The 23,533-nt window shown below is 39.7% G+C and overlaps 1 protein-coding gene across 1 annotated transcript in view; it reads left to right on the top strand.

Annotated features, from left to right (window-relative positions):
* LOC111528947 (serpin B6-like) overlaps window positions 1-23,533 on the top strand; it is a 25,261-nt gene extending 1,728 nt beyond the window's left edge. The window contains exons 2-7 of the mRNA XM_023195854.2: window positions 2,036-2,210; window positions 3,485-3,634; window positions 14,686-14,803; window positions 15,926-16,068; window positions 20,958-21,113; window positions 22,467-23,533. Coding sequence (XP_023051622.1) covers window positions 2,046-2,210; window positions 3,485-3,634; window positions 14,686-14,803; window positions 15,926-16,068; window positions 20,958-21,113; window positions 22,467-22,871 — 1,137 coding nt within the window. The 5' untranslated portion in view covers window positions 2,036-2,045 and the 3' untranslated portion in view covers window positions 22,872-23,533. The remainder of the gene's footprint in view (window positions 1-2,035; window positions 2,211-3,484; window positions 3,635-14,685; window positions 14,804-15,925; window positions 16,069-20,957; window positions 21,114-22,466) is intronic.

The raw sequence follows: 23,533 nt of genomic DNA, 5'->3' as shown, positions 1-23,533 counted from the left end.
GAATAGTCAGCAATGTGAGTGATCAATAGCAATGGATGCAACACATTGGAATTATGAAAGAGAAGGGTAGTACAATTACAGCCCAGCAGACAGCCTCTGAATGCAAGGATGTTTAGAAAAGAAAGGTATGTAACGTATTTAAACACCAATGTAATTTATATCATAATATATTTAGAAACCAAAATGGAATATCTATCTCAGTTTTGTCACTGGTATGGCCCTAGAAAAGCTTTTATTTTATTTTAAACATTTAGGCATTGATTACAAATCTTTGTAATCAAAGATTTAGAATTATTTTATTTGCTTTTTTTGTTTAAAAATATTTTATTTGCTGTGTTAGTAGTGTGCTTTAAAGTTTAAAGAAAAAGTTTATGTTTACCAAATTGACAAACAATAAGTTCGCCACTAACTAAAGTATAATAGTAGGGAAAGCTGTTCTCTGCTTATGAAAATTCTGCTTTGGGAATGAAAATCTTACAGATTAAAGAAACCTGCACACCAGCAGGGTGAGAGACTGTGGGAGACGAGCAATGGGACTGAGATTATTCATATGTGGTTGAGCATATGAAGAAATTACTGAAAAGGTTTGACTGATTGGTGGAACACTTGGGGGCAAATTTGCTATATATAAAAGAAAGCCAAAGAAGGTGAGGTGGAAGAAGTATTAACATAAGGAAAAACAGAGTTATGTGAGAAGAGGAATGGATTAATTGTTCACTACTTGGCTTAGCTATGAATACTATTTAATTGCACTAAAGCAAACACTTGGATAGAGGAGGTGAAGTGCAGGGACTGAAGTAAGGGATGTAATTCCATAAATTAGGAAGGCAATAGATGATGTCTAAAATTGTTAGGTCAAAAACAGTAGTATACACCTATTATAGCTAAACATGGAGGTAAATGCCAGGAGAAAGAGCAAGCTGACTTGTGATTGCTTGCTTCTAGGAAGTTGGGAGGAATGGGAAGGTGCCTGTTGATTTGTATAATGTCTCTCCTAGAATTATTTGACTTTACAACTAAGTGCCAGCTCATTAATTTCATAAAGAGCAAATCTGACTAAATCACACTAAAAAGAATATACACACATTGCAGAAAATGCAAAAATACAGGAGAATATAACTAACATCAAAATTACCCATTGCCCAGAAGTATTCGATATTCAGTATTTCTTTCCAGTCTATTTGTGAATTATACTTATATGTAACTTTATTTCTAATTTACACTTAACATTAATCTTCATTTATATTCAATCACAGATATGACAGAATCTAACTGGTTCTCTATTGTTGGCCATTTAAAGATTATCTCTGTAGCATATGAAGTGCTTCACTAGTCATCTTTCTGCAAAACATTTCTTATCAGTACATGTGAGTTTTACTTTCAGTGAAATTCTTTGAAATGAAACTTTTTATTCTGAATGTATAAATATTTTCTTGGCATTTTCTTTTTTCTGTCCTTCCTCCTTCCCTCTCTTCCTTCCTTCCTTTTTAAAATATGATTCTAAATTACATTCTGAAAATATTTACATTATCAGTTGTAGAGTACAGGAAGGAATACCTATTTTACCAGTACTGGAAATTAATAGTTTTTATACTTATGAATTTCATGTTTTAAAAAGATAGCTTTAACTTGCTTTCTGCTTTCTTAAAAAAAAACAAAAAAACAAAAAAAAACCTTGTACCATGGTGATTAAGAGATTAAGAGGAACCCTAGATCTAGATCTACAGTGTTCCTCAGCAACCACAGACCTGGTTGCTAATCCTTGCTTTGCTGTTTGTAGCTGGGTATCCTCAGAGGCAAGATACCGACACAGCGAAGACTCCATTTATTTGCTTGTAAAATGCAAATATTCGCTGCACGACCCCATCAGGTTGTACAGATTAAATGAAATTACGCATCAAAAGCCCCAGTTTCGTTTTTGTATGTGTACCTATTTGTTCACTGAGGAAAAGTATCCACTCTATTAATAAAGTGAAAATACAATACATAGTAAGCCCATATTGATGTAAAATTGTTTTTAAATCCATTGTTTCAGGCTCACTGTCATGGACGCTCTATTAGAAGCAAATGGCACCTTTGCATTAAACCTTTTGAAAAAGCTAGGGGAAAACAACTCGAACAACATATTTTTTTCACCCATGAGCATGTCGTCAGCCTTGGCCATGGTCTTCATGGGAGCGAAGGGAAACACTGCAGCCCAGATGTCTCAGGTACCTAGAGCCACTTCAAGACAACAATAAATGCTACTAATTTATCAGTAATGCTGGTCTTTCATGTTTCAAATCTCAAAGAGATTCCTCTTTTAACAGTTAACTCTGCTAGTGTCACAGGGATGTGGATGGAGAGTTGGCAGGATGGAGCATGTTACCACTGTCTGACCATCCTTGGTGACCTGGGGCCACTCCTGTGGGTGCTTCCACAGGCAGCTGGGCTAGAAGGTCCAAGAAGGTCTCACATATCTGGGCCTTGGTGCTGCTTGGTGGCTGGGGCCTGAGTACCCTACAAGCAAGTCTTTTCATTCCTCCAGAGCCCTTTCACATGGCCTCTCCTCAGGGAAGCTTGTGCATCCTTACATCATGGTAGCTGGGTTATCAGAGAGCCAAAGTGGAAGCTGCCAGACTTTTTACGGTCTAGGCTTAGAACAGAGCTACATCTGCATTCTCTTGTTAAAAGTAAGTCACAGGGCCATCCCAGATTCTAACAAAGGGGAGGGAGACTCCATCTTTTGTCAGGAGCACCATGTATATGCAGAGACAGAACACATCTTTGGCAGCTGTGTTTTTAGACAAAGTACCACAAACAGCGAGCGTAAGTAACCTGAATCATTTTGTTAGGGTTTGCAAAAGGCATATCTAGTCATACCAATATTTAGATAACATTGATTTTCCATAGGAAGTGATTATAGGGAAGCTTAAGAAGAGCTATAGGTAGGGAGAATGGGTGGATTTCAACACACTTTCTATCTTTAATTAGTGTAATAGTGCATTCTCATACTGCTATAAGGAAATACCTGAGACCGGGTAATTTATAAAGGAAAGAGTTTTAATTAACTCACAGTTCCACATTGCTGGGGAGGCCTCAGGAAACCTACAATCATGGCAGAAGGCAAAGGAGAAGGAGGCACCGTCTTCGCAGGGTCACAGGATGGAGTGAGTGCAAGCCGGGGAAATGCCCAACCCTTATAAAACCATCAGCTCTTGAGAGACTCACTCACTCATCATGAGAACAGCATGGAGGAAACTGCCCCCATGACCAATTAACTCCACCTGGTCTCACCCTTAACATGTGAGGATTATGGGGATTATAATTCAAGATGAGATTTTGGGGGAAGACATAGCCAAATCATATAAATTAGATTAATCATCTTTTATGCTCTAGTAAGGATCTATAAATCTCTATAAATCTCTTAATGTTGAATTTAGCATTGTGCCTATTTTTGAAGTCAGAGAATACTGAAAATTTTACTTGTTTTTTTAAATTTCAGGCACTCTCTTTTAGTAAAATTGGAGGTGAAGATGGAGATGTTCACCAAGGTTTTCAGTCACTTCTTGCTGAAATTAACAGAACTGGTACTCAGTACTTGCTTAAAACTGCTAACAGGCTCTTCGGAGAAAAGTCTTATGACTTCCACACAGTAAGTTGTACTTTATGTTTTATCAAGAAAATAAAGATAGCAATGTGATGGACAGTCGTAGAAAGAATGTGGGCTATGAATTCATATAAGTGGGCCTGAATTCACAACTTCATTCCCTAACCTCCTATGGCTCCTCTGATTGTTTTATTGTCTGTAAAGTAAGTCTTATAGCAATTACTGACAAGACTTTCATGAAGCTTAAATGACTTAATCTTTATGAAAGAACTGACACAGAGCATAGTACAATTGCAGATGAATCAGCCGAAACAAAGAAATGATCAAAATGAGTATTTCTAGTAATTGCTTTGCAGATGTGGTTAATTTTTTGTGCATCATGACACTTTCCTAACTTTTTATGCATTTAAATATTTTGATTGGATTTTTAGACACCGCAAATCTTTTAAAACATATTTTAGCTAACTACCTTGGCTCTATTTGTTGACAAGGCTTTAATGACTTGTTTATTTTTTAAAAACAAAGGTACTCGGCGGGGCGCGGTGGCTCACGCCTGTAATCCCAGCACTTTGGGAGGCCAAGGCAGGTGGATCACGAAGTCAGGAGTTCAAGATCAGCCTGGCCAAGATGGTGAAACCCCGTCTCTACTAAAAATACAAAAATTAACCGAGCATGGTGGCGGGCACCTGTAATCCCAGCTATTTGGGAGGCTGAGGCAAAAAAATCCGTTGAACCCGGGGGGTGGAGATTGCAGTGAGCTGAGATGGCACCACTGCACTCCAGCCTGGGCGACAGAGCGAGACTCCATCTGAAACAAACAAACAAGCAAACAAACAAAAACAAAGGTACTCAAGTAATTTCTTACACAAAACTGCAAGTAACACATATAAATCAAGAACCCTCATTAACCTCTAACTCCAATACTCCTCAATGTCTGAGCTTTTATAAATTTGAAGTCTATCCTGCTTCACAAACAGAAATTTTGCTTTGTGAGGTTCCCCCCTACATTGTTATTATACTATACATATTGTTTTATACTTTGTTTCCTTTTACTTAACAATACGTCTTAAATTCTTTCCATCTCAGCATATGCGTATCTATGTCACTCTTTTTACCCATTTTCTAGTATTCCTAAGTAGGACTGTACCGTGATGGAGCAAACCTTTCCCTTATTGCTGAGCATTTAGGTCGTATTTAATCTGGACCATTACAGACTCTAATATTCTTGTACAAGATTTTGTGCTCATGTGCATTCGTTACTGTCTAAAATGGATGTGCAGAAGGGAGGAAGGGAATGAAACTTTGAAGCTTTAATAAATATTGCCAAATTGCTGTTACTGGTATTATAGCCACTTACATTTCCCAAAGGATATGTGTAAAGTGCTCATTTCCACCTACTATCAACAGCACTTTATATTATAACCCTATAAACTTTTGGAAGGGTGGGGCCAACAAAGATATTGGGCTAGAAGCAGCTCATGTGTACCGCTGTACATATGAGAAGGAATAGAAGGGGTAATGGACACTGACACTGCACACCGATCAAACATCTGAGAAATTACACTGGGTTCCATCAAGGCAGGAAGGGAGCACAGAGATCAGAGAGGAAGGAATCCAGGAACCAGCCTGTCTGAGCTCAGCATGGAGCCAGGAGATTCTGTTCAACACAGGAAAGGGTGAGTGAGTGAGAGCCCCCAGGGGAATTCACACTGTCCACCAGGACCTGTGCATGATTGAGAACGGGAGGATCCCCCTGACCCCTAATACCCCACCACTGCACTTCTAGACTGAGGCAGAGAGCCACCTGGATGTATTGTGGGGGCAACTCTCGAATCCAAGAAGACTGCTACAAGACTTGGGCCCTGAAGCAAACCATCACTGGTGTCACATCCCCATTAGAAGCCACAGTTGCAGTGCCTGGGAGCAGTAAGTTTGCCCCGCCCCTTCCTACCAGACAGGGCTTGGTGCCAGCTTCTGCCCAGTGGTCCTGCTTTTGTGTGAACTGACCTGGAGAGTGCAGCCTCACGTTTTCCCAGGAAACACTCAGATGACAGGGTGCGTGACCCCACCCACTCCCACCGCTCATAGCCAGGAAGGCAATGCTTGGTAGAGCTTCTGGCCCAGCGGTCCCACTTCTGTGTGAACTCAGCTGGAGGGTGCAGTTTTATCTTGTCCCCAGAAACACCTGGATGGCATGCTGTGTGACCCCAACTTCCCCCACCACAAGTAACCAGGTGGACAATGCCTGCTAGAGCTTCTGGCCCAACAGCCAGCCCAACTTCTGTGTGAACTCAGCTATTGGGCACAGGTTCCTATCGTCCCAGGAAACACCCAGATGGCAGAGCATGCAACCCACCCACCCCTGCAACTGGTAGCCAGGTGGGAAATGCTGGCTGTAGCTTCCAGCCCAGTGGTCACCCTTCTGTACGAACTCAGCTGGAGGTCACAGTCTTCTGTTGTTCCAGGAATAACCTGGAGAGCAGGGCATGTGACCTGCCTACCCTGGCCATTGGTAGTCAGACTGGCAACACCTGCTAGAGCTTCCGGCCCAGTGCTGCTGCTTCTGTGTGAACTCAGCCAGTGGATGCAGCTTTTCTGTTGCCCCTGGAAGCACATGGTAGGCAGAGTGTGTGACTCCACCCGCCCCTACCACTGGTAGCCAGGCAGGTAATACCTACTAAAGCTTCCAGTCCAGTGGTCTTGCTTCTGTGAGAACTCATCTTGCAGTGGCAGCTTTCTGTTGTCCCAGGAAGCACCCAGAAGGCAGAGCAGTCATTTCCACCCACCTCTCGTTGGTAGCCAGGCAAACCACACTTGCTAGAGCTTCCAGCCCAACAGTCCTGCTTCTTCCTAAGTTTGTCGAGAGGCACAGACCCCTGTCACCCTGGAAACACCTGAATGGCAGAGTGAGCAAGTCCATCCACTCCTGCCTGTCACAGGCAGATGGGCCACACTTACTAGGGCTTCTAGCCCAGTGGCTCCACTTCCACTTGAACTCTGCTGGAAGGTGTAACTCTATGTTTCCCCAGGAAGCACAGTGGCAGCAGATTAGGACTGACCTGGCAAGGATACAGCTTGTCTGCCAGCTGTGGGCCCTGACTGAGGGAGCCCTATGGACCAGAACACCCAATGAAAGAAACACAGGCATGGAGAAAGTGATCAGAAGGAGCACCCCCAAGACCCAGGAGTAGACTAGAATCAGAGTCCATCAACCAAAACCATCTTGTGCTGTAATCAAACCTCCAAGTTCATCAAAGAAGAAAATAGCAAAATAATCCATCCAAAGCACAGCAACCTCAAAGACCAAAGGAACATCAGCCCACACAAATGAGAAAGACCCGGCAGACGAACTCTGGTAACTCAAAAAGCGTGTCTTCTTATCTCTAAACAGTCACACTAGTTCCTCAACAATGATTCTTAGCCAAGCCGAAACAGCTGAAGCATCAGAAACATAATTCAGAATATGGAGAGGAACAAAGATCATCAACATACAGGAGACAATCAAAACCCAATCCAAGAGACCTAATGATTACAATAAAACAATACAAGAGCTCATAGACAAAGTGGCCATTACAAGAAAGAAACAAATTGAATTGATAGAGCTGAAAAACACTCTACAATAATTTCACAGTGAAATTGCAATATTAACAGCAGAATTGACCACATGAGAAAACAGTCTCAGAGCTTGAGGACTGGCTTTCCAAAATAACTCATTCATATAAAAATAAAGAAAATAAAGAAGAATCAACAAAACCTTCAAAAAATATAGGATTATGTAAAGAAACCAAATGTATGACTCATTGACATCTCTGAAAGAGAGAGAGGGAGAAACCAAGCAACTTGGCAAACATATTTCAGGATATCATTCATGAAAATTTCTCCAAATGCTAGAGAGGACAGCATTCAAATTTAGAAAATGCAGAGAACCCCTGCGAAATACTACACAGGAAGACCACCCTCAAGACGCATAATCATAAGATTCTCCAAAGTCGAAATGAAGAAGAAAAAAACAGAAGGGGCAGGTCAACTACAAAGGGAATCTTATCAGGCTAACAGCAAACCTGTTAGCAGACACATTGCAAGCCAGAAGAGTTGGGGGGCGGGGGTGTGGGGCAACATTTAGCTTTCTTAAAGAAAATAGTTTTGAATAATTTTGAACCAATAATTTCATATCCAGCCAAGCTAAACTTCATAAGCAAAGGGGAAATAAGATCCTTTTCAGACAAGCAAGTGCTAAAGGAATTCATTACCACCAGACCTACCTTGCAGGAGGTCCTGAAGGGAGTACTAAATATGGAAAGGAAAGATCATTACCAGCTACTACAAAAACAAATGTAAATACATAGATCAGTGACACCATAAAGCAGCCACACAACAAAGTCTGCATAATAACCAGCTAACAATATGATGACAGGATCAAATCTATACATATCAATACTAACCTCAAATGTAACTGGTCTAAATGCCCCAATTAAAAGGCACAGAGTGGTACATTGAATAAAGATGCCCAACCCAGTGGTATGCTATCTTCAAGAGACAAGTCTCACATGCAAATACACACATAGGCTCAAAGTAAAGGGATAGAGAAAAAAAATCTGTGAAGCAAATGGAATACATAAAAAGGCAGAGACTTCTGTTCTATTTTCAGACAAAACAATCGTTAAACCAACAAAGATCAAAAAAGGCAAAGAAGTGTACTGCACATTGGTAAAAGACTCAATTCAATAAGAGGACCTAGGAAGAGGTCATACAATAATAATGCGAGAAAATAACACCTCACTGACAGTATTAGACAGATAATCATGGAAGAAAACTGACAAAGATATTCAGGACCTGAACTCAATAGTTGATCAATGGACCTAACAGACATCTACAGACCTCTCCACCCCAAAACAATAGAATATACATTCTTCTCATCTGTACATGGCACATACTATAAAATTGACCGCACAGTTAGGCATAAAACAATACCCAGCAAATTCTGAAAAATGAAATCATACCAACCACATTCTTTGATCACAGTACAATAAAAATAGAAATCGATGTGATGAAAATGCCCAAAACCACACAATTACATAGAAATTAAACAACTTGCTCCTGAATGATTCCTGGGTAAATAATGAAATTAAGACAGAAATCCATGAATTCATTAAAGCTCATGTGAACAAACATACACCATAACAGAATATCTGGGACACAGCCAAAACAGTGTTAAGAGGGGGGTTTATAGCTCTAAACACCCACATCAAAAAGTTAGAAAGATTTGAAATTAACAACATAACATTATAATTGGAGGAACTAGAGAAACAGGAGCAAACCAGCCCCAAAGCTAGCAGAAGACAAAAAAACCAAAACCAGGGCCTAACTAAAGGCAATTGAGACATGCAAAACCATACAAAAATCAGTGATCTATCTCTATGATTATATGTGTTATATTATATTAACAGATTCAATGCTATTTATATAAAACTATTGATATAAAACTACAGTGACATTCTTCACAGAATTAGAATAAAACTACTTTAAAACTTACATGAAACCAAAAAAACAGCCCACATAGTGAAGGCAATCCTGAGCAAAAAGAACAAAGCTGAAGGCATCACATACCTGCCTTCAAATTATACTCCAAGGTTACAGTAACCAGAACAGCATGGTACTGGCAAAAGAACTGACACAACGACCAGTGGAACAGGATTCAGAGCCCAGAAATAATGCTACACACCTACAACCATCTGATATGTGACAAAAACAAACCATGGAGAAAGGACTCTTATTCAACAAATGTTTGTGGGATAACTGGCTAGCCATATACAGAATATTGAAACTGGACTTCTTCCTTACACCATATACAAAAATCAACTCAAAATGGGTTAAAGACTTAAATGTAAAACCTAAAACTATAAAATCTCTGAAAATAACCTAGGAAATACCATCCTGGACATAGGAACTAGCAAATATTTCCCAATAACAACACCAAAAGCAACTGCAACAAAAACAAAAATCGACAAATGGGACCCATTTAAACTTAAGATCTTCTGCACAGCAAGAAAACTGCCAAGACAATAAGCAGACAGCCTACAGAATGGGAGAAAATATTTGCAAAATATACATTCAATAAAAGTCTAATATCCAGAATCTAAAGAATTTTGTTTTACATGCAAAAAACAAATAACTCCATTAAAAAGTAGGCAAAGGACATGAACAGACACTTTTCACAAGAAGACATATACGTTGCCAACAAACATATGAAAAAATGCTTAACATCATTAATCATTAGATAAATGCCAATCAAAACCACAATAAGATACCATCACACAGCAGTCAGAATGGCCACTGTTAAAAAGTCAAAAAATAGGCTGGGCGCAGTGGCTCAAGCCTGTAATCCCAGCACTTTGGGAGGCCGAGACGGACGGATCACGAGGTCAGGAGATCGAGACCATCCTGGCTAACACGGTGAAACCCCCTCTCTACTAAAAAAATAGAAAAAACTAGCTGGGCAAGGTGGCGGGCGCCTGTAGTCCCAGCTACTTGGGAGGCTGAGGCAGGAGAATGGCGTGAACCCGGGAGGTGGAGCTTGCAGTGAGCTGAGATCGGGCCACTGCACTCCAGCCTGGGCGACAGAGCGAGACTCCGTCTCAAAAAAAAAAAAAGAGTCAAAAAATAACAGATGCTGGCAAGGCTGCAGAGGGGAGTAAATAGTTGGTGGGAATGTCAATTAGTTCAGTCATTGTGGAAAGCAATTTGGAGATTTCTCAAAGAACTTGAAACAGAATTTCCATTTGACCCAGCAATCCTATTATTACCGAAAGGAATATAAATTCTTCTACCATAAAGACACATGCACACATATGCTCATTGCAGCACTACTCACAATAGCAAAGACATATCATCGACCTAAATGTCCATCAGTGGTAGACTGGATTTTTAAAAATGCGCTACATATATACAATGGAATACAATGAAGCCATAAAAATGAATGAGATCATATCCTTTGCAGAAACATTGATGGAGCTGGACTTCCATTATCCTAAGCAAACTAACACTGCAACAGAAAACCAAATACTGCATTTTCTCACTTATAAGTGGGAGCTAAACTTTGAGTACACATGGACACAAATAAAAAAACAACAGATACTGGGGCCAACTTGAGGGTGGAGGGTGGAGGAGGATAAGGATCCAAAAACTACTTAAGAAGAACTGTACTAACAGGTACTATGCCTATTAGTGATGGGTGACAAAGTAATCTGTACACCAACCCCCACAACATGCAATTTACGTATATAATAAACCTGCACGTGTATTCCTGAAGCAAATATAAAAGTTAAAAAAAAAAGATAGCCTGAGATAAAATGATCACAACGTGTATGATACACAAGGGCTAATATCCATAAAGCAAGAAAAGCACCAAAAACACCATTTTGGTTATTAATGGAATTGAACGGCTTTTGTTTCTTTTCTAATCAAACTGTTTAATCAGCTGTTTATATTACAGAGCAGAACGTGAAATATAAGTGCATTTTTAAAAAGTTTTACTTTACGTTCGCAAGATACAAGAACAGAACGTGTAGGTTTGTTACATAAGTATACTTGTGCCATGGTGGTTTGCTGCACCTATCAACCGTCATCTAGGTTTTAAGCCCCACATGCATTAGCTATTTGTCCTAATGCTCTCCCTCCCCTCACCCCCCAAACCCCTCCTGGCCCTAGTGTATGTTGTTCCCCTTCCTGTGTCCATGTGTTCTCATTGTTGAACAGCATTTCCAACTTTTCTGTGAATCACCTATTTATATTTCCTTTGCACATTTTCCATGGGGCTAGATGTTTTTATTATTGATTTACAAGAATTCTTTATGTTTAGGAGATCACTCTTACTGTGTTATATGATTTTTTCATTATTTTTTAAACTTGTTTCAAAATCGAAATTAATAGTTTCAAAACCAGCTGGTATACAAGAAAGGCTGTGAAGCATAAAGTTGAATATTTATGAGAGTTGTACATTATAGTGTGATTTTATGATGCATTTCACTTATTTTTATAGTCTTAGCTACTATTTAGGTTATTACCACCTTTTATTAGCCTTCTGTATAAAGAAAAACAAAACTCCAACATATAAATATATACTTTTGGTGGATATTTTAAAAAATTGATGTTTAAGATGTTATTTTGATATTGTAATACAAAATAAAGAAATGAGAAATACTTGTCAGCCATTTATCATTTATTTATTTATTTATTTATTCTTATTTCCAAAATCCAAGACCAATAGCAGTAGATAATTAGATGTTCTTTTAGTTTTATTCTTCATGGCTTCTAAAATAGTAAGTTAATTTAGCTGACAATTATTTTAAAATGTTTAAAAGTTGAAAACATCACCTAGGGCTGCAACAAGTCATCAATATGTGATTCATCAGTTTTCTTTCAGCTTGTTTTCTTAGATGGAGAAACTTAACCAATTTCCAAACCATTGAGAAACAAGCAGAGCCAGCAAAATTGGCAAAGCCTGAAGTATGGGACGATTAAATAAAATGATGTATACAGATCAGTTATGCAATGCATGAAGCATACTGAAAATTCAAAACTGTTACATGATAAAGTGAAAATAATTCATCAGTTATTCACAGTTATCTTGTGAGGTATAGCTATTACTGCTTCCCAGTTCTACGGGAGAGAACATGGAGGCATAAAAAGACTAAGCAATTTTTTAAAATATCCCACAGCTAATAAGTTGCAGAACTTATGTTCATAACTACCGTCATATTTCCTCTCCAATACTGTACTGAAATGGAAGTATAAAATTTTGAATAAAAACCAGAACCTGAAAAGGGGGATTAAATATTTACCAGTGAGCAGTAGGTGAGAAAGATTAGGAAACAATTCCATAGTGCATGAACAACAAACTAATTATTTCAATCCATTTAATTTCCTCCACGGATTCTGCTTTTATATGGCATAATGTAGGTTTTCATGAATATCCTATAATTCCGTAGAATAAATTAACTGATTATAGTTTGGACTTTTTTTTTTTTTTTTTTTTGAGTCTGGGCTCTTGTTGCCCAGGCTGGAGTGCAATGGTGTGATTTTGGCTCACCGCAACCTCCGTCTCCCGGGTTCAAGAGGTTCTCCTGCCTCAACATTCCCAGTAGCTGGGATTACAGGCATGCACCACCATGCCCAGCTAATTTTGTATTTTTAGTAGAGATGGAATTTCTCTATGCTGGTTAGGCTGGTCTTGAACTCCTGACCTCAGGTGATCCGCCCGCCTCGGCCTCCCAAAGGGCTGGGCTTTTTTTGTAAAGTTGATCATACTCTAAAACAGCCAGAATCACAGCCACTGTCCACATGTGGTTATGAATGTTTCAAAGCAATTAATTAAACTAAATGTTTACCTCCTCAGTCCCACTAGCCGTATTTTTAGCATTCAATAGCTCTATGTGGCACCACTCTGGACACTGGAGTTTACAACTTTCCTAGCATTGCAGCAAGGTCTGATAGAAATTGCTAGTGTGGGAGTATATATTGTATTCATCTAATTTATGAAACAACAGACCCTGTTTCATATTCCGTTGTTCTAAAATGTAGATGCAGACATAGCACTTGCAGTGTTAATCCTTACTCAGTGAGTGTAATGGTTTACAGAAGTGACAAGCTCCGCCTCCCGGGTTTACGCCATTCTCCTGCCTCAGCCTCCCGAGTAGCTGGGACTACAGGCGCCCGCCACCTCGCCCGGCTAGTTTTTTTTTTTTTTTTGTATTTTTAGTAGAGACGGGGTTTCACCGTGTTAGCCAGGATGGTCTCGATCTCCTGACCTTGATCCACCCGTCTCGGCCTCCCAAAGTGCTGGGATTACAGGCTTGAGCCACCGCGCCGGCCTAGAAGTGACAGATTCTATAGTCACAGTGTCTTGAAGCCTTTTTTTTTTTTTTAAATAAAAAAAAAGACTTTCTTTTTTAAAGCAGTTTTAGGTTCACAGAAAAATTGAGCAGAAGGTACATGCATAGCCTCTGCCATTATTAACATGCCCACCAGATTAGTGGGCGACAGCTTAGTTGTTTCCAACTTGGGCAATTATGAATAAAGCTGCAATGAATATTTGCATGCGGGTTTTTTCCCACACCTTTGGGTAAATGCCAAGGGTCATGATTGCTGAATCATACTTTTAGCTTTATAAGAAACTGCCAGACTGTCTTCCAAAGTTACTGTGCAATATTGCATTCCCACCAGCAATGAGTGAGAGTTCCTGTTGCTCCACGTTTTTGCCAGCATTTAGTGTTGTCAGTGTGTTTTCACTTTCACCTAGCTCAAAATGTTTTTAGTGTCTTTTGAGATTTCTATTTTGATTCATGTGTTATTTAAAAGTGTATTGTGTAATCTCCAAGTACCTTTGAATTGTTCAGCCATCTTTCTCTTATTGATTTCTAGATTAATTCCACTGTACTCTGAAAGCAGACATCAAATGATGTTTATTATTTTAAATATGCTACGATGTGTTTTATGGCCCAGAATATGGTCTATCTTGGTGAATGTTGCGTGTAAGCCTGGGAAGAATGTGTAATCTGCTCTTATTGGATAAAGTAGTCAATGCCAATTATATCCATCTATTTGTTGACTGTTGTTGAGTTCAACTATGTTTTTACACATTTTCTGCTTTCTGGATCTATCCACTACTGACAGAGGGATGTTGAAGTCTCCAATTATAATAGTGGATTCATCTATTTCTCCTTTCAGTTCTATTTGTTTTTGCCTTATGTATCTTGATGCCCTTCTATTTGGTGCTTACGTGTTACGGATTGTTTTGTCGTCTTGGAGATTTCTCAGTGCCTTTTATTATCTCACTGATGCATTGCCACTCTCTTGAAAGATCCAGGAGTTGATGAAAATTATTTGCTATGCAGATCACTGTATTACTTAGTTTATAAGCTAAGATTAGGAACAGCTGAAAAGAATTTGGACTTTAGGTTAATTTCTCACACTTGTTTGGAATTTGTATATGGTAAATAATAAAATTATTGATTTTCTGAGGTGTCACAATGAAGAAGTAAGTTGTTGGTGTTAATTATCTCATTAGCTGTGATATTATGTTGCTCAGTTTTTCCTAGTGTTTTACAGATTCCTGTGGCAAATTCTACCAAGCAAAGCTAAAACAGCTTGATTTCCTGAATGATACAGAGAAGTCCAGAACACACATAAATAACTGGATTGCTGAAAAAACTGAAGGTGAAAACATATTGGTATTTTATTTCAATAATATTTCAAACAGTCTTACAGTCAGTTTCTTCATAAAACTGTCACATATGACAAGGAGTGCTTTTTTTCTCTAAATAACTATGCAAACTTTAAAAACTTGCTTCTGAAATATTGCCAGAGTGTAGACCTTTTCTCTAGCTTTATCCCTGCTCTTATCATCTATCTGTGTTATCTCTCAATATGCAGTACATCTCTTCCAGAAGAACCTACACATTTTTGTTGTTAATATTAGATAAGGTTCTATTCACACATAGCATTAACATTTGAATGTAAAGGCCTCCCTCTCTGGTATTGCCTATGTGCTATGGTTTATCTGTGTAATGTGGCAAGATGCTTGGCCATGTCTTTTCTTTTCTTTTCTCTTTTATTTTTCTTTTCTTTCTTTTTTCTTTCTTTCTTTTTTTTTTTTTTTTTTTGAGACAGAGTCTTGCTCTGTTGCCCAGGCTAGAGTAAAGTGGCACGATCTCAGCTCATTGCAACCTCCACCTCTTGAGTTCAAGCAATTGTCCTGTCTTAGCCTCCAGAGTAGCTAGGATAGCTGGGACTACAGGCACCTGCCACCATGCCCAGCTAATTTGTGTATTTTTAGTAGAGGCAGGGTTTCACCATGTTGGCCAGGCTAGTCTTGAACTCCTGACCTCAAACGATCCACCCATCTCGACCTCCCAAAGTGCTGGGATTGCAGGAGTGAGCCACAGCATCCAGCCAGCCATACCCTTTTTAGGCTTTAGTTCTTAAACTGTTCTTGCGCTTGCTGCAACTGCTCATGTTTTTGCCAGTCTTTTATGTTTATTTCTTTAAACCATACGCACCAATCATTCCCTGCTATATATTATCAGGTCATCCTCTTCCCATTAATATCTACTTGTTTGTTTTATGCATTCTATTCAAATAGTGATGTTTTTATTACAGGAGCTCTATTGCGAGTTTTTGTTGCAGTGTTGTTACTATGGTCATTGTGAGGATAAGCATCCCTTTACATGAACTACCTTCATGCATACTTGCTTTCTCAAACAGATGACATAATCTGAATATCACTAAAATCATCAGGGAATACTTTTAGCTAAATGGTTCTTTAATTCTTCTTAACAGGTAAAATTACAGAGCTGCTCTCTCCAGATTCAGTTAATTCATTGACTAAGCTGATTCTCGTGAATGCCATCTACTTCAAAGGAAACTGGGAAAGTCAGTTTGTGAAAGAGATGACCAGGGAAATGCCTTTTAAAATTAGCAAGGTGAATATTTTTCAATTTCAATGGTGATTCTTGAGAACAGTCTCCATCTTCACGTTGGCTTTAAAACTTGACTCTTGGAAGCTTTGACATGACCCTTTGGTAGTCCAGCAGCAGGACTCCCCTCCAAACCTAGGGGCCTTTCTCCCACCCTTCATCTCCTTTTTGTGCCTCATCAACAGTGGCTACATACTTCCAGGCTTCTGGTCCAGCTCCCTATCTCATCTGTATTCACATCTATACCACAAATCTGAGTCTATAGCCCTTGGCTTCCCAAAACTTGTGAGATAAAGTTCAAATGAGTGGTATGATGTGTGAGGCTCTTGGATCTTGCATATTTCTCTATCTTCACTTCTCAACAGTACCTATATGTACCTTTCCTTCTTTCATTGTTCCTTCTGGAAAGCCTTTCTGACAGTGCACCTCCCTAAGCTGTTTCTTCCTCCAAGCCGTCACAGCGATCCCTCCCGCTCCATGGTGGCATTGCAGTGGTTGAATCGGGTGTCCCTTTTCCCACTTTGTTTGTTGCCATTTGAGTGCAGAGACTGCTACCTTACCAGTGCTTATCTCACTCACACTCGTGCTCAACAAGTACTGAACCAATGAATTATGTTCAGTCTTCTGTTGATAATAAAGACGAATAAGCACAAATTTTAACCTAAAAACTAGGTGAGCAAAAACACTTATACACAGGACAGACATAGAGTTTAGCTACCTCCAACTTGGAATACATTATTTGCAAAAGGCCCTTTATCTTTCTCTAAATCTGGTTTATTCTTTCTTTTGTTTAACTCTAGAGATTTCAGGATATTTTCAAAAGTAGACAGAATAGATTAAGTTAATTATTAATCACGAGTTAAATCTTCTGTGCCCACCTGAGCCTGATTGAGTCTTTGGTTTCTCAAGGAATGTATGTTCTTTCTGGCTTTATTTTGAAATGAACTGTTCCATTTTCCCCTGGAAAACTATTTCTGTCTTTAAATTTTGTTTGTTTGTTTGTTTGTTTGTTTGTTTGAGACAGAGTCTCGCTCTGTCGCCCAGGCTGGAGTGCAGTGATGTGAACTCGGCTCACTGCAAGCTCTGCCTCCCAGGTTCATGCCGTTCTCCTGCCTCAGTCTCCCAAGTAGCTGGGACTACAGGCGCCCGCCACCACGCCCGGCTAATTTTTTTGTATTTTTAGTAGAGACGGGGTTTCACTGTGTTAGCCAGAATGGTCTCCATCTCCTGACCTCAAGATCCGCCTGCCTCGGCCTCCCACAGTGCTGGGATTACAGGAGTGAGCCACCCCGCCTGGCCTCTGTCCTTAAATTTTTGAAAACAAAATTTGTTTTGTTTTAAATTTGTATTAGGATTTTGTTAAACTGCAATTGACAGAAAACCCAACGCTCAAGGTTTAAACTCTTGATATTCTTCCTCCACAATAGGAATTCTGGAGGTGGGCAGAGGCCAAGGCTGATGTGGGATGTGAGTGAAAGTTTCAGGGAATCACTCTGTCTTCTGCTCTGCCTTCATTACTTCCATGACTTACTTCCTCATGGTCACAAGCTGGTTCAGACATTAGATACACAATCCAGGCAAGAGAAAGCAGCAAGGACAGAGGAAGAAGAGTAAACCTTGTCTTTCTAAGGTTCTGCCATTTTTCACATGAAGAAAAACTTTTTTTCTTTATCTCACAGGCCAGAATTATTTTATGCTATAAGGGGATGAAGAATTCTGTTTTGCTTTCTAGTCTTTACACACACACACACACACACACAAACAAGTTGCAATTAATGTTAAGTGCACCAACCTATGTACTTTCTCAAAGGGTGAAGATTTTGAGATGATATACATTTTCATTTTAATTCTTTAATTACAAAATAAAATAAAACTTACCTATACAATTGCAAATTTAGTGAATCATTGAGTTATTACAAATGACCAAGATTGGATCCTTTTGTATCACAAGACTAGAGGTTTTGGGATTTGAAAGTGGGGAGAGGAATTTTCCTAGACCAGTAGTTGGCAAACTATGCCCAATGGTCAGGTCTAGTCCATCACTTATTTTTATAAATAAAGTTTTATTGAAATACAGCTATGTTCATATGCTAAAATACTGTCTATAGGTGCTTTCATTTTACAACAGCAGAGTTAAGTACCATTGAGTGCCCCTAACTTGAAAATACAAAATCTGAAATGCTCCAAACATCTGAAACTTTTTGACTACCAACATGATGCTCAAAGAAAATGGTCATTAAAGCATTGTGGATTATAGATTTTAAGATTAAAGATGCTCGGGACAGGCTCGGTGGTTCACACCGGTAATCCCAGCACTTTGGGAGGCAGAGGCAGGTGGATCACGAGGTCAGGAGATCGAGACCATCCTGGCTAACATGGTGAAACCCCGTCTCTACTAAAAATACAAAAAATTAGCTGGGCATGGTGGCGGGCACCTGTAGTCCCAGCTACTTGGGAGGCTGAGGCAGGGAAATCGCTTGAACCTGGGAGGCGGAGGTTGCAGTGAGCCGAGATCACACCACTACACTTCAGCCTGGGTGACAGAGCGAGACTCTGTCACAAGAAAAAAAAAAAAAAAAAAAAGATTAAGGATGCCCAACCAGTAGGTATAATACAAATATTTCAAAATCTGAAAAAAATCCAAAATCTGAAGCGCTTCTGGCCCCATACATTTCAGATAAGGGATACTCACTCTGTAGTTGCAACAGAAACTGTACAGACACCAAGCTGAAAATGTCTACTATTGGGCCATTTCCAGAAACAAGTTTGCTAAAACCTGGCTTAAAGTGACGGAACTAAAGAAGAGGATATTTATGGTTGAGCGTTAGTTTGTGTCAGCAACAATATGAAGATAACAGCTGAAACACAAATATTTTGGAGGTCATTTACTTAATATAGAACTATGTGATATATCTGAGAACTGGGGACTATAAAGTGTTTTTGACTATTCCTCTAGTATTCAATAAATTCACAGTAGCTGCTATTATTAACTTAGAAAAGACTCAGCAATTGAGCAGAATTATTGCGTAGAATATAATCATGGTCCTCGAATCATTCTTACTGTTTGAGGATGCATTAGCAACAGATGCGGCGTTCTTCTAGTAAGTTGTGTTAATTTTTCTTTTTTTTTTTTTCAGTATTTTTGTTGTTAAGTTTGTTTCTTCATTTATTTAATGAACAGTGATTGAGCGCTCACTGTATGTCATATATTGTGCTAGGTACTATTCCAGCCGTGTTCAAAATCTGCAAAGTGTCCCTCTCCTCATGAAGCTTACATGTTCTTGGGGGAGAAAGACAGTAAACGTATATTAAAAAGCAGTGCTATGGAGACAGGCACAAAGAAAAGGTGATAGAAAGTTGAGGTGGGGCAGCACAATTTCCGGTAGGGGTCTCAAGGAATTCCTCACTGAAGGAGGTGGTATTTGAGACAAGGACAGAAGGAGGTGAGGCCATATGTGTTACAGGTTCTGGGGGAATCATTTCAGTGGGCAGAGTTGAGATAGTTTGCCTATGGATCCGTGAAGCAACCACTCTGAGTGTAGCAGACAAGCAAAGGGAGTGCAGTAAGAGATGAGATCAGAGAGGAAGTGGAGGACAAGCTCCTGACATGATTTGCCAGTTTTTTCAAAGACTTCAGCTTTCACTCTGAGTCAGGAGGGTTTTCAGTTGAGGAGTGATGTGACCTATGTCTTAACAGGGTCTGTTGGGCTCCTGTGTTGAGAATAATCACAGGGAGGATAAGGGCAGAAATAAGGCAATCACTTACGAGTTTATTGCACCATCCAGGACTAGGATGATAGCAGCAGAGGTAGGATGCACAGGTTAGATTTTGGTTATGTTGTAAAAATGGAGCTGATATAATTTACTAATGGATCAGATATGTGTTGTGAGAGAAAGATGGGAGTCAACATTCATTCCAGGGTATCTGACAACTAGAAAGATGGTGTCCCCCTCAACTGAGATGGGACAGAAAACAGATGGAGCAGATTGGGAAGGGGTTGTGTGGAGCCCAGTGTTACAAGTTAGACTGGAGGTTGGTTTTATATGTTCAGATGCTGATGTTGAGTAGGGCAGTGAAATTTATGAATTTGGACTACTGAGGTGAGCTCCAGGCCAGAGGTGCAGATTTGGGTTTTATATTTAAATTCATGAGACTAAAGGAAATGATAGGAGTGAAAAGAAATCGTTTTCCTCTATATTCACAAGTTCTTTGGCTGGGACCTTGTAGAGTGACAAAAGAGAATTAACAAGAGAAAAACAAACAGAAATTTATTAACTTGTGCATCACACATGTACATGGGAAAACTCAGTGATAAGTAATTTGAAGAGGTCCTTAGAATTTGTGGTGGTTTTACCCAACTTAGTAGGAGAAAGGGAGGGGAACAAAGGGCACTTGGGAAAAACAAATGCCTTTTGTGGAAAGATAAATGGATCCTTTTGGAGCAGAATCGATGGCAGAGGTAATAGTGACAATATCTGGCTGGGTGTGTGCAGACTTTTCGTCTCTAAGAAAATTAGAATTGTTACCAAGGAAGAGAATAATGAAAATTGAGATTTTTTGGGGAGATTCTGCTTTTAGGCAGATAGGCTATTTCAGGAACTCTAATGCCTTCAGTTCAAAATATTCTTAAACCAAAGTGGTATATTTCAGAGTGGCATATCCTGATCTCCTTCAAGATCACCAACAGAAAGAAAGGTAAGGATTGAGCCCTGGGTAGCCCGGTGTTTGGAGACTGAAGTAATGACCATGAACCAGTAAAGGAAGGGTCTAATACGGGGTTCTAGAGACCAAAGAAAGAAAGCATTTGTAGGGGCAGAAAGTGACCAACTCTGTTGATTATGCTCAATATTCAACTCTTGTGCTTCAACTTAATGTGTATCTGTTTCCTTTCTAGAACAAAGAAAAACCTGTGCAAATGATGTTTAAGGAATCCATCTTTAAAATGACCTATGTAAGGAAAATATCCAGCCAAATTCTAGTGCTTCCCTATGTTGGAAAGGAACTGAATATGATCATTTTGCTTCCCAATGAAAACACTGATTTGAAAATGGTAATGAGTGTTCAAAGTATGCATTTTGTCATAGTAAAGGCTCTCACAAGCCTTTTAGGAAAAAAACGTTGAAAATTTGCTTTTACCAGTGTTTCCCTCACATATTTGGCCACATGCCCTTTTCTCTTTTCATGATTACATCCAGTGGGGTGGTGTTCTAAGTGTTGAACACAATTTAGAAAATACTCTTATCCTAGAATGGGCTCGGGTTGGGGGTCAACTCTGAACCAGGTCAGAGTTCAATGTCCTGCTTTACAATTTAGAAATCTGTACTCTTTCAGGCTGTTTATTCCTGTGGAAAATGGTGGCAGTACCTCCCTATGAGGGATGTTGTAGGATGAAAGACATAGTATATATAATGCATTTGTTTCGATGCACAGAGTATGCCATTGACTAATATTAGTAGTCTTCTCCACAACCTTGCCCCATAGTTGTAAGTTTGCTCTTTAGAAAGCAGTCATGTGGGGGAACAGCTGCTGTGACTCCGTGCATCATTTGTGGATCTTGTTAGAAAGAAGATTCTGATTTAGTAGGACTGGAATGGAGGAGCCTGAGAATCTGCATTTCCACCAAGCTCCTCGGTGATGCTGAGGCTGCTAGTCCATGGACCACACTGAATAGCAAGGTTGTAGAGCATCAATGAAAAATTTAGCTGGAGAGTAATTTGAGTTTCTAGAAAACTAATCCTTTTGCCTGCAATAGATGAGTTGGAAGTATCGATAATAGAGATAGGTCAGAAGGGATGTTGCTATGCCTTTCAAGTAAGACTTGACAAGGGCCTGAATGAAGGCAGTGGCAGCAGAGATGGAGTAAGGGCCAGATGAGAGGGAGATTTGGAAATTTAAATTAACGGAAAATGATGATGGATTCGTTGGAAGAAAGTTTGGATGGAAGGAAAGGCAAGTGTGAGATGTCCTACCTCAACATGCTTCTGTTAAGCTACAACACCAAACTTTGTAAGAACAGCTGTTCTTATACAAATGCAGCCAAACTGTAAGATTCTGCCTCAGGGAAATGGTTTGACTAAGTTTCTGGAAATGAAGAGTCAAAGCACAGAAGTATAAAATCAATTCATATTTGAATGGTTTAGCATTACTGTGCTGTCATCCAGATGTGTGCAGTCCAATATGGTAGCCACTAGCCACCTGTAACTATTTACATTTCCATTAGTTAAATCAAATTTTAAAAATCAAGGCTTCCTTTGTACTACACACACTTCTAGTGCTCCATAGCCATATTTGGCTCATGGCTATCACATTTGGCAGCATGGCCGTACATCGTTAACATCATAGCAGAAAACTGTATTGGGTAATACTGATCTAGACCCTAAAACATCCAACACTCTTCTTCTAGGTGGAGAAAGAACTTTCTTATGAGAGATTCATAGAGTGGACAAACCCAGACAAGATGCATGAACGAGAGATGGAAGTTTTCCTTCCTAGATTTAAACTAGAGGAAACTTACAACATGGAGGATGTCCTTCGCAGTATGGGCATGGCCGATGCCTTTGAACAGGACAGGGCAGACTTCTCAGGAATGTCGTCTAAGAAGGATCTGTACTTGTCCAAGGTCATGCACAAGTCCTTTGTGGAGGTCAATGAGGAAGGTACAGAAGCAGCAGCAGCTACCACCGTAGAAATAGTTTTTTGTTGTGCCAGTTACTCCCTCAGGTTCTGTGCAGACCATCCCTTCCTTTTCTTCATCCAGCACAGCAAAACCAATGGTATTCTCTTCTGTGGCCGGTTTTCGTCTCCATAAGGACACAGGTAGTCATTGGATATAGTCCTTCTCTTTTCTCTTAGTGACCTACATTTCCTCCACTCTTCACAGCGTGCCTGTGACCCAAAGTGACCTTATTATTGCAGCAGTCAAAAATGAGATGTTAGGAATGTAATTTGGAAATTCCTTGTTGAGAACCCTTGTGTGTGTGTTTGCATGTTAAATGTTTTCTAGGGTCTGAACTTGATTGTCTCCAAGGATTTTGTGGTCACTTTGCAGGTGGTATCAATGACCACTTAGTCAAACCCCTCTGCTTGAAATGAGGTGTTACCCTCTCCCCACTGCCCACACCAACATATTCCAACTGTCAGAGTTATCTGCTGTCTCTTCACTTTGTATATGGTGCCACCCTCACAGTCTGCTATGCTTCTGTTTTCCCAAACACAAGAAGATATATGTTATTTTCTGTCTTCAATAGTATTGACAAATGGGCCCATTTTTAATGGAACAATAGAAAGTGAAATGGAGACTGGGGAGGAAGTATGGTGAGCAGGATTCTGCAATTCTCAGAAGTGACCCAGCATGGTGGTTCACACTTGTAACCAGCACTTTGGGAGGCCAAGATGGGCGGATCATCTGAGGCCAGGAGTTTGAGACCAGCCCGGCCAACATGGTGAAACCCTGTCTCTACTAAAAATACA

The sequence above is a fragment of the Piliocolobus tephrosceles genome, chromosome 18 (genome assembly GCF_002776525.5).
Source record: "Piliocolobus tephrosceles isolate RC106 chromosome 18, ASM277652v3, whole genome shotgun sequence".
Classification (NCBI taxonomy): domain Eukaryota; kingdom Metazoa; phylum Chordata; class Mammalia; order Primates; family Cercopithecidae; genus Piliocolobus; species Piliocolobus tephrosceles.
This window is presented reverse-complemented; position numbering and strand designations above follow the sequence as displayed.